At 37.2% G+C, this 12,218-nt stretch overlaps 1 protein-coding gene across 1 annotated transcript in view; it reads left to right on the forward strand.

The window, feature by feature from the left end:
- Positions 1-11,530, forward strand: part of LOC142356352 (uncharacterized) — a gene marked incomplete at its 3' end in the record, with an annotated part of 34,268 nt that extends 22,738 nt beyond the window's left edge. Inside the window, exons 4-5 of the mRNA XM_075408282.1 lie at positions 6,722-6,913; positions 11,278-11,530. Coding sequence (XP_075264397.1) covers positions 6,722-6,913; positions 11,278-11,530 — 445 coding nt within the window. The remainder of the gene's footprint in view (positions 1-6,721; positions 6,914-11,277) is intronic.
- Between the last annotated feature and the right edge of the window lie 688 nt (positions 11,531-12,218).

Genomic DNA, 12,218 nt, shown 5'->3' on the forward strand with positions numbered 1-12,218 from the left:
TGTTTCAATTGTTTGAAACCAGGTCACATGTCAAAGGACTGCAGAAGCAGGACCTGCAGCGTACCCAGCTGTGGAAGGCGGCACAACAGGCTTTTGCACAGCGAACTAACGAAGAAGGAGACTACAAAGAATGTCTCAGATGCTACAACGGCAGTAGCAACTAACATCACCCAAGGAGGACTTCCAGTGGTACGAATCAAGCTGACCAACAGAGACTTAAGCCTAAATGTAATAGCAATGTGTGATTCGGGATCCTCAATCTCATTTGTAGACAAATCAGTGGTGTCAAAACTCCATCTCCAAGGCCGAAAAGCATCTCTATCAGTAGCAGGGATCCATGGATCACAGGATGTAAAGACTGAAATAGTGCCGATAGCTGTTTCAGCACATGAGAAGTCTCGACCATTGACGACAGTGCAGTTCTACGTACACGAAAAACTGAAATTGGGGGACCAGATTGTGGAGCTGCAAGAATTGAAAGACCGTTACCCACATCTGAGGAATTTGCCAGATCAGAGCTACAATCTAAACGACATTCAAGTGATTCTTGGACAAGATTGCTACGACATTCATCACCCTTTTGAATTCAAGAAGTCAGAAGACAAAGCTGCACCATGGGCAGTGAAATCAAAGATTGGTTGGGCTTTAAGTGGACCCCTACCAGCGAAGCAAGCAGCAACTCTTGCGACCACAGCAACATCAATTGCAGACGATAAATTAGCGGACCAGTTGAGTAAGTGGTGGGATATCGAGTCCTACGCTTCAAACTGCGATGTCACTGGACATTCGAAAGAAGAACAACGAGCAATCAAGACGTTGGAACAAACAACCCGTTTCAACGGTGAAAGATACGAAGTTGGACTTCTGTGGCGAGAGGACGAAGTGAAGTTACCAAACAACTTCTACTCTGCAATGGGGCAACTCAAGTCCTTAGAACGACGCCTGCAGAAAGACGAGGCGCTAAAGAAGCGCTACCAAGAAACCATCGACACAGATGTCAACGCTGGATACGTTCGGAAAGTAGATCAAGCTGAACTGAATGAAACCAAAGACAAACTGCAATGGTATTTACCACATCATCCCGTCATAAACCCGCACAAACCCGAAAAAGTCAGAAGAGTGTGCAACGCAGCAGCAAAGTATCAAGGTGTAGCCCTAAACGACAAACTTCTACCTGGGCCAGACCTGCTGCAGAGTTTGATCGGAATTATATTTCGCTTCCGAGAACACCAAATAGCCTTATCAGCCGACATAGAAGCGATGTTTCTTCAAGTAGCTGTCCCAAAAGATGACAGCCGATGTTTACGATTCCTCTGGAGAGAAGATCCAGAGCTGAGAATAGAAGTCTACGAGTACACACGACACGTTTTTGGGGCGAAAAGCTCGCCGACTTGTGCAAATTACGCCTTGCACCAAGTGGCGAAAGATAATGCAGTCAACGACGAAAATCTTGTCAGAGCTGTCCAGCGAAACTTCTATATGGACGACTTCCTAAAGTCAGTCAGAACCCCTCAAGAAGCAATCGAAATCTACCAGAAAGTCAGAGACATCCTCATCAAAGGTGGATTCAAGTTGACGAAATGGATAGCAAGTGACGAAGAAGTCAAGTCACACATTCCAGAGACAGACAGATCAACGAAAGTTGTGAAAACTTTCGAAGCAGAACCACAATCGTTTTCAATCCTAGGACTCAACTGGAATGTGGACACAGATAGTCTCATAGTCTGTCGTGGAACTGAGCAAGAAGTTCCAGCAAAAATAACTCAGAGAATTGTCCTATCCTTTGTCTCAGCAGTGTTCGACCCACTTGGGATATGTTCACCCTTTACTATACGAATGCGATTTCTACTCAAAAGCATTTGGGCAGCAATGGGACAAGCATGGGACAAAGAGTTGTCAGCAGAACACTCAAAACTGTTCAGTGATTGGTGCTCTGAGTTGAGAGAAATAAGGACGATGTCGATAAATCGACTTTATTTTGAAAATGGTTGCACAAACCTGAGACTTCACATCTTTACAGATGCATCAGAGGAAGCAATGTGCATTGTGGCATATCTGTAAGATGAAGCAACGCTAAAACTGACATATGTAATAGGGAAATGCCGTGTGGCACCCATCAGACATATGACGGTACCGAAATTAGAACTTCAAGCCGCAGTCTACGGAGTTCGTCTCAGAAAGCAGATACTCAATGAACATGATGTCAAAATTGACAAAATCTATCATTGGACCAACTCATCAACAGTGCTACAGTGGTTACAGGCAGCGCACAAGAAACAACAAGTATTCGTTGCAAACAGAGCAGCTGAAATACTGGAAAACTCATCGATGGATCAATGGAGACACGTCAAAGGTGTCGAAAACCCTGCCGACATTGGAACCCGAGGAATGTCCATCGAAGGCCTCAAGGAGTCCGTATGGCTAAACGGGCCGGCATGGCTCCAGGCAGATGAAGAAAAGTGGCCAAAGCCGTGGTGCCAAGTGAACGAACTCGAATCTGAGCAAGTTACCAGTACTGTAGCAACAGAAACAAAACTAGAACAACTATTTGACTGGAGACGATACAGTTCCTTCAACCGAATTAGAAACTTCATTGCCTACTGCATGAGGTTCAGGACCAAGCAGAAGGGTATGCTCAAAGCAGACGAAATTCATCAAGCAGAGCAAATACTGTTTCGATTTGTTCAAAACGAAAGCTTCCCGAATGTTTCGAAGTCTATAGCAAACAGCAAAGAAATCTCCAAAACATTAAACATTGCCAAATTGTCACCCTTCATAGAGGAAGATGGAACAATCAGAGTGAAAGGCCGACTGAAGCATTCAAACTTTGACTACAATGCAAAACACCCAATATTGTTAACAGCAAAACATCCAGTTGTACAACTTCTGTTGGAGAAAGCACATCGAGACAACCTACATGAGGGCACAGAATATGTGAGAAACATGCTCCAACAAGAATACTGGATCATCGGACTAAGAAATGCATTAAGAAAAATCAAGTCGAGATGCATCAAATGCAGACACAGAAACGCCAACCCCATTCACCCACCGATGGCGGATCTACCCCGAGAACGACTTGATGAACATGTGTTCCCATTCACCCATACCGGAGTCGATTACTTCGGACCCTTTGAAGTCAAGTTCCTACGACGTACCTTGAAGAGATGGTGCTGCCTCTTCACTTGCCTGACAACGAGAGCAGTACACATCGAAGTTGCTCAGTCATTGGACACCGAGTCATGTCTAGCTGCAGTGGCAAGATTCATTGCAAGACGTGGCTACCCGAATACCATCATTAGTGACAACGGAACAAACTTCGTTGGAGCAGCTAATGAGCTGAAAGCATTCATGAACGAGTGGGACAAAGCTAAGATTGAAAGTGACTTAGCACAGAAAAAGATTGTTTGGAAATTCAACCCTCCCGGAGCTCCTCACTTTGGTTTAATCTGGGAAAGACTGGTTCAAAGTTGCAAGAAGGTCATGATTGCAATCTTGGACAACAGAAGCCTCACTGACGAGGTACTCAGCACAACAATGTGTCTTGTAGAGCAGACTCTCAACGCAAGACCCCTGACAGCAGTAAGTGACGACCCTGAAGATTTGACAGCACTCACACCTAATCATTTCTTGCTAGGACGAGAGAACGCGAGTGCACCTTTCATGCCATCCAGTGAGCGCTACCACGACCTGAGAAGATCATTCAAAACGGCTCAAGCATATGCGGACATGATCTGGAAAAGATGGACTCGCGAATATCTACCACAATGGAACCAGAGATCGAAGTGGTCAAAAGAACATGTGCGAAACCTGAAAGAAGGCGAGTTAGTGTGGCTAGTAGATGACTCTGTGAAACGCTGTGAATACAAACTTGGACGAATCATTGAGATTTTCACTGGCAACGATGGAGTTGTGAGATCAGCGAGAGTCAAAATGGCACATGGAGAGCTAAACCGGCCAGTCGTGAAGTTAGCGCCAGTATTCTACGATGGTGTTTCCGAGATCGAAAACAGGGCCGGCGATGTTGGCGCCACTTCAAATCAGCTAGAAAAGCCATCAGACAGCAAGAAATAACTTTTGAAACTGAAAAAACTTAGAATTTGTCAAAACTCAAAAATGGTCAAAACAAAAATTTTACAAGTTGGGACCGAAAATCTGTACACCCCCCCGATTTTGGGAAGGCAAAACCCGAGCAACCCGAGGTTATGGCAGACGGTTAGGGTTACCTCTAAGCTATTCATGGACCCAACGAACATTATTGCATCAGACCCACAAGTGTGCCTATTAGCACTTATATGGTGCAAAATTGGCATTTTTTGATATTTTGTCATTTATTGCTAAATTTCTTAAGTTGTTTATTTTATGATACTTTAGATGATCATTAAAGGTCAAATACCGTGCATTCGAGGCATTTAGAGCTACGTAATAACCATCCGTGCTTATGTCAACAAAAGTAAATATTGCAGTAATATGACATTTACTATGTAAACAATGACATAAATCATTTTCTTGATTAACCAATCAGAAACAAGTTATGATGATGTTATAAATGATAAATATTTGATTATTTACTTTAACCGAATTGTTTGAATAGTGAAACCGTATTGTATTTAGAACCATTAGAAACTGTTACCAAGAGCAGTTGGCTCTCAGATAGACTAAAATTTGATTCTTTAACAACTTTAGTCTTTCTTGTTAAGTTTTGCTAGATCTTAAGATCTTGCGGGTTATAAGTTAGTTGAGCTTACTTAACGAGAAGTTTGCAACAATACTAGCTACTGGTTGAAGCCTTACAAACTTCAGCACCAGATTGAACATAGATTGTCACTAAGGATTTTCTTAACTTCAATCAACAAAATTAAAGTTACAGTCCTTTAATACGTCCGAGCGACTAATTATTTCTGTGAGATCGTTAGTCAATCGAACCCAGTGAAGAACCAGGCCGGCGTAAAACTCGAGAACCAGGCTGTGATATATCGGTTCCGCTGAGATTCTTGAGCAGCCGCAACAAGTAGATAGCTAATGGCTTTCATTACTTTGAAAACAATTGTTTTCCAAAATAAAACAATTTTTTTTAATTTCACAATTTTGTTCCTTTTATTGTCTGTTTGTTACTTAGTTTCGTTAATTACAGGCCACATTTGACAAAATTGGCATCAAGATGAAATGTTATAAGTGATTGGTGTTACGAAATCTAATGTTTTTAAAGAATTTGTTATGACTTTACTAGCTTTGACATTGGATTTTCACAAAAAAAACTAAATCCATTTTTGGTTTTTGTCATAACTGACGTTCTTTTGTAGACGTAATTCGTATTCTGGACACTTTCACGATTCAAAGGCTTCTCTTGGACGAATAAATAAATTTATTTAGTGATTTCTTTTTGTATTTTGTAATCAATGGCTTTCATGACTTCGGAAATAACAGTTTTTTCGAAAAAAAAGAGGACTACTTAATTTTGCCTCTTTTTGTCTACTTTTTACCTAGCCCCATTAATGAGAGGTCAAAAACTACCTTATTGGTGCCTTATTGGTGTTCAAAGAAGGTGCAATCGAAGAGCTTTACGGCTTCGAAAACCTTTTTTTCCCCAGTTGTTGCTGATTTTTTGTTTGTTGTCTATTTGTTGTTCTTTTTTTTATCCGCATGAAAAATTCAATACCGACAGGTCACAACGCCTTTCTTCAGAAGGTATGGTAACCATTAACTTATTGGATATTTTATTTTATTTCTAATGGTTTTCGTTACTTTGAAAAGAATTGTTTTTAAGAAAATTAAGCGAACTGTTTTTGTTCTTTGTTGTCTAACTGTTGCCAAGCCTTATTATAGAATGGTACCATATCTTTACTTGCGCATTACAAGTTATTTTGTTTACTTTCAGTTCTATCTGACACTATTTTGACTTTGTTATTAAGATTTGTTTTTTAAAATGGACGCAAAGTTTTGATGTAAATAATGTTTGTTGTGGTTGTTTGATTCGCTGTTCGTTTGGACTGGCTTTCGTAATATTGGCATATCTCATCAATCTAATGCGTCATTTTTACTTCAATGAGTCTTTTGCTTTGGAGGCTTTAAAATACTTGAATTTTTGGGTTTTCCATCTGTTCTTCATTTGGTAGACAATTATGCTAAAATTGCGGATGAGCGGGGTCGGAACCTTATTTGCAATCGCACATTTACGAACCTCCTTGTTTATTTTAGCAAAAAATAGGAACAAGTAAACTAGTATTCATATTGTCTTGAATAAACTGAGAACAAATTGTCCTGAGTCACTGTTTCGATCTATATCAGGAGACTAGTTTGTTAAATATTTGAATTAACAATTAACTTGGTTACCATGACTAGGTTTATAAAACAGCAGATCACCAGTTTAATAAATCAATTTTCAATAGCTCATTTCAGTTTTCAGATATGAAATATATGTTTTTATTCTCCCCACTTTGGTTAGTTAAGAATAGAAACTCATACTTATTTAAATTTAATCAATCGTGTTTTCATTTGGAATAGTATAATTCACACAATCGGGTTTTCAAATAGGATAGTTAAACATAACTAAATTTTAGAACATTTTCTCGCATCTTAACTCGAATAATGAAACTAACTAAAATTCCAACAATTGAAACTCTATGAGCGGGTTAATTAAGAATTGCACAAGTTTTTAATTAACTCTTACGGTTTGTATATATTGTTGAACGAGAAAGATTGAAAAGAGAGGAGCTAATCGTAGGCAGGATGCAAAAAGATTAGCAAACGAAATGATCAAAAGGAAGCTGGAATTAGAATTAGCCGAGCTGGCACTCGTGGAAAAACTGAATAAAATGGAGGAAAAGGAGAGAAGGAAGTCGCAACACATTGAGAGTCATCCTAATGGCCCGGATAACAATTCAAAAAGAGCTGCAGAGGTTCCATCAAGGGATAAGTAAGTGAAAAGCACAATTTTGAGCTCCTAACTGTACATCCGTAAAGAGATTTGAGATGAGTTAGCACTCTAGTAGGAGCAATGCATCTGAATAGGTCGGCTTGACTCAGACGAAGTCAGTGAGAAAATCGGCGCTTAATCGAGATCAACGTAGCTATTCAAAAAATAACTCGCAATTTCGACTTCAGCATTTTGTTACTTAACCGTGCTTCAAACATGCAACTTGCAAGATGGAAATCTGGCTCTGCCCGGGTTGACCTTTCTTAGATACCATATCAAAGACCATGTATGGTTCCACCCAAGTCTAAGCAAAATCTCTTGCATGATCTTGCTATGGTTTATAAGAAGCCATATAAGATCTTTGGTATGATTTTCAAGATTTTACATGAAATTGGTAATTTAGGCAGAGCAGCACGTTTTTGATGGTTTTCTCACAGATCGAATGTTAAAGGATCTTGAATATTGTGTCTAAGACACCATAAATGATCTTGAAATGGTTTCTAAGACTCAAAAAAAATCTAAAAGCAGCAACCAATTGAATGCTTTTCACTCCATTATCACAAATGGTAACTTGTATGATCTTGGATATGGTATCTACGAAATTATCATGGTCTTGGGTATGGTATCCAAGACACCATATTTGATCTTAGAAATGGTAACAAAAATGTCAAACACTGCAACAAAATGAAGGCTTTTAATCCATCTTACCAAGTTGTAAAAGTTTTTTTGTCGTCAAAAATGGAGTTGCATGGAACGTTTTTTGATCTTGTATGGGCCAAAAAGTCTATGGCCTTGGATACGGTATCCAGAACACCATAAAATTTTGTTCATGGGCAATTTTTGGATCTCCATTTTTTTGTCTGAAACCCCATAGAATGTTGAAGAAAGCATCTTTGAGTAAAAAAAATGAATTTAGGCGATTGACAAGGTTTGTTCCCTCTTTGAAACTGCGTTTACGCCTGATATTTATACAATTAAGACAATTAAACTTAACGTTCTCCTCATGGTTTTCGGCAGAATACAGTTTCTATCATTTTACCACGCTAAATTTTTCAAAACTGAAAGTTGGCATGATTTTCCAACAACTTCCTACCATGAAAAAATAGGCTAGCTTCTGCAAACAATGAACAAAAAGGTTAAAATCTGAGTTTTTCCATTTGCTCATTGTTTTCGCAAGTCTATTTTTTTCTTTGTAGCAAGTTGTTGGAAAATCATACCAACTCTCAGTTTTCATAACTTCTGTGTTAACTTTCAGTGAAGACGAAAAGATTCAATAGTAAAATGAACACTTAAAGATGAAACAGATTATATTGTTGCAGTCACCCAAAACACCCGTGGTGACAAAGCTGAATACTTTAAATTATAAAACTGAGATACACGAGAGGTAAATTAAAAGGCACATTCATCGTCAATCAAGTTATTAATCACAATCAAGCTAGTGTTCTCCCCACTTTAATCCGGTAAGAATACTAATTTCAGCAAAGTTGACAGAGCTGTTACTGACTGGTAAAATTTTTATTGATGCTATAGGACGGTAGATATAGTAAAAACACGAAGGCAGATTATCATCCATATCAAGGATTTTTTGTGTTGAAAATATTTGAATTAACAATCAACTTGGTTACCATGACTAGGTTTATAAAACAGCAGATCACCAGTTTAACAAATCAATTTTCAACAGTTCATTTCAGTTTTCCAAGATATGAAATATGTGTTTCTATTCTCCCCACTTTGGTCAGGTAAGAATGAAAACTCATAACTATTAAACTTAATCAATCATGTTTTCATTTGGAATAGTAAAACCCACAAAATCGGGTTTTCAACTAGGATAGTGGAACCCACACTATCTAGTTTGCAATTGGGATACTGAAACCCGCACAATCGAAAGTCATGAGACATTAAGGAGGCTTCTTTTGCTTGAAAAAAGATTAGGGCATTTCAAAATTAGGTATTATTGAGTTCTCAAAAAATTTTGTTATCACTAAGCCGAAAGCGGATTCCAGGAGCAAATATATCACTGCATTTCTGCACAATATACAAACGTTTGTTGGATCACATGAAAATCTGACTATATCTATGGTGGACAGAGTACCTATTTAACACAATCTCAAATCTTACAAATGTTATGTATTTATCTCCATCAAATTTATTCTGAAAAACCTCAGAGAGAAACTGCAACTCAAACATAAAATTCAACTTCAAAAACAATCACTATTTGAGCAAAATTTAGGTTTTTATTCAAAAAAAGTCATTTTTTCTAGCAGCTAATACGGCAAAACTACCATTCTTATCTATGAACACTTCATCTTTTTAAAAAGTAAAAGAGACATAAAAGGGTGTAAAAATAAAAATATGGTAATGCCTTGAAAGTGAAAACTTATTCCTTGATTTTCAGAAACATACTTCTTGGACATGCCTAAGGAACTGCCAAAAATAATTGTATCAACTCAACCGTCATATGAAATTTAATTCAAATATCAAAGTGAGCAGATAATTATAGTGACCACTTAAATCATGTTAAGGCTGAAAAGCGTTCAAAATACAATACTGTTTAAAAAACCTTAATTTCAACTTTGTTCTTAAGAGAGGAAATCTTGTAACTATTTAGTAATACTTAAAAACGATCCATTAAATGAGGATGAATTGCTTTTGATAAGGAACAGGACTGCCACCTCGACTGATTAAAGTTACTTCTTTCAGTAAAAACTTTCAGTTTTCAAGATGTCAAGTTTGAAATGGATTCTAGGCAAAACAAAACTATTTCTTTTCACATGGTGCGAACTGATCTAGCTCAAAAATTTGATAATTGTGTTTAAGCCCAACGTGCACAGCATAGCATTGACGTAGCATAGCAGGCCTTCAAAATAAAAAAAAGACGTTTCAACAGAAGAGTGGTCGAGAATATGTTTCCTACATTATTTTATTTTGAAAAATATTTGTTGCTCTTATTTTTTGAATAGGTTTGCCAAACCAGTTAATCTCACAAAAAAATTTGATGCAAGGCTTGAATGCAAAAATAGTGAGCAATATTTTTCGTTACGTGGCCAATGCTCAAAAAGGCAAATTTAATTATAGTTAGAATTTTGTGGAATCAAGTGACAAAAAGGTGTCCCTACTTTCCTATATATTTTCAACTATGGAATTTAGCTATGGAAAACGTGAAAAAAGTTACTTAAATCGTGGATAGGACTTACATTTTTTCATGAGTATTCATAGAAAAATGAAAACCAATTTGAACATGTCATAAACCTAAAAATTTATTGCCGATTTATGTTAGTAATTAGTTGAGACCCAATTCAACGATGCAATTGTTTTTGTTAACAGTGCTATCTGTAATTGTAAACGGGCTTCTTCTCTTCGTAATCAACTAACATTATTGAGAGGGAAATATATGAAACTAATCACCAATTAGGTTTTTGTTCATTTCGGTAATTAGATAATGCACCCGTGGGAATGAGTGACGTGGAAAGGAGTTACTTATAAGGTAGAACTTGGTAAATTATGGCGCGGAAAAGAGTTAAAAAAGATTGTCGCAGATTTTGTCGTTAAAAGTAGGAGCACATAAAACCAGTTTTGAGGAAAATTTGAACTTTATTATCCTAGTGATAGTTTTTCCACACACGCTGACAGATCTTAAAACATGGGTCATAAAATACCCCTGACGAGATTGGGTATATGTACTCAATTTGTTGGACATTGGCCACCTAATGTTTGTTTGATGAATTAAAAAATAATAGAAATGATGTTATGTGTTTTTTTAAAGTTAAATAACAACAATTTTTAACAAATTTTAAATACAATGGTGACGACGCACACGAAAAACAACCCATTAAAGTATAAATATTCATTTTCTTGTAATTGCTGCAGTTCTGCTTTTGACATTTGATTTTGATTAGATCATTTGCAGTGCCATCCAGCACTTTGTTCAACAGATGCGCAGATTAAGGTCCTAGATGAACTCAAGTAAGTCCAAATCGAAGATGAACTCATGGTTGCTCAAAAGTATATAGTAGGGAAAATAAAAAAATGCACGAAAAGTTGGAAACGCGCGAAAACCTGAACAAGAGCGCAAGAAAGTATACACATACAACGCACTAAAGTCTGGAGAACGCACTAAGTATATATATATATATATATATATATATATATATATATATATATATATATATATATATATATATATATATATTTGCATGGGACGGTCTGGTCACAGACACTTTCCGCCTATGACCGTCTGGCACTTCAAATTGGGTAATTATACTTTTACAACTAACTAAGAAATTTTACTGTTTTTAAGGGAGTACATTAGTTATCTTAATTCAATTATGCTTATAGAAAAACATGCTCAACTTAATTATTTACAGCTACGAATTACTGGCCAGTGACATAAGTGTTCGTCTGGCAGGTCGAAAAATGGGCTCACTTAACCTGAAGGTCATTCAAGGAGAGCAACCCGCTTCGTCCCAAATGCATACCTTGTTCACACGTCCCAGAGCTATACGATCAAAAAGTCTAAACGATATGAACAGGACTATGATTGTCAGGTCAAAGAATAAAAAAGTGTCCACAGTGCCAGTTGCCCAGAGAATCAAAAAAATCAACGAAGTTCTTGTCAAGGTATGTGCTGTGATGATATTTTTCATCAGTTACCTAAGTTATCATTTTCCAATACAACTGAAAATTAAAAATCTATTTTGTCTTAAAATATTTTGGAAATTTGAAATCAAGATAAAAATTTCTAAAAACTTAAAGTGTTAAAAATTATACTTTCACGAGCTCAACGCGTCCAAAATTAACCATTGTCACCCACACCTAGCTGCAGAAGTGTTCTATACGTCGATAATTAAAAGTTACAGAGACCCTAGATAAAGATGAAAACGATTAAAATCGTCAAATCTTAGTTTGGCACAACCATCTTGGTTAAAACTGCTAGACCTTGATTAGATACCACAAACAAAAAGGCTCGGTAATGTGCGATCGCACATAGGGTTCCGACCCCGCTCATCCACAATTTTGACATAATTGTCGATCAAATGAGGAACAGATAGGAAAACCCAAAAACTCAAGTATTTTTCAAAAAAATTGTTATATGAACGAAGAGATAGCCTTCAAAGCAAATAACTCAGTGGAGTAAAACATGACGCTTTAGATTGATGAGATATGCGATATTAAGAAAGCGAGCGAAGACGAACGGCAAAGTCAAAAAACAACAACAAACATTAATTACATCGAAAAACTTATGTCCGTTCTAAAAAACAAAACTTAATAACAAAGTCAAAACAGCGTCAGATAAAACTGAAATTAA

This window comes from Convolutriloba macropyga, unplaced genomic scaffold, assembly GCF_964194025.1.
Source record: "Convolutriloba macropyga unplaced genomic scaffold, txConMacr16.3 SCAFFOLD_876, whole genome shotgun sequence".
In the NCBI taxonomy this organism is placed as follows: Eukaryota; Metazoa; Xenacoelomorpha; order Acoela; family Convolutidae; genus Convolutriloba; species Convolutriloba macropyga.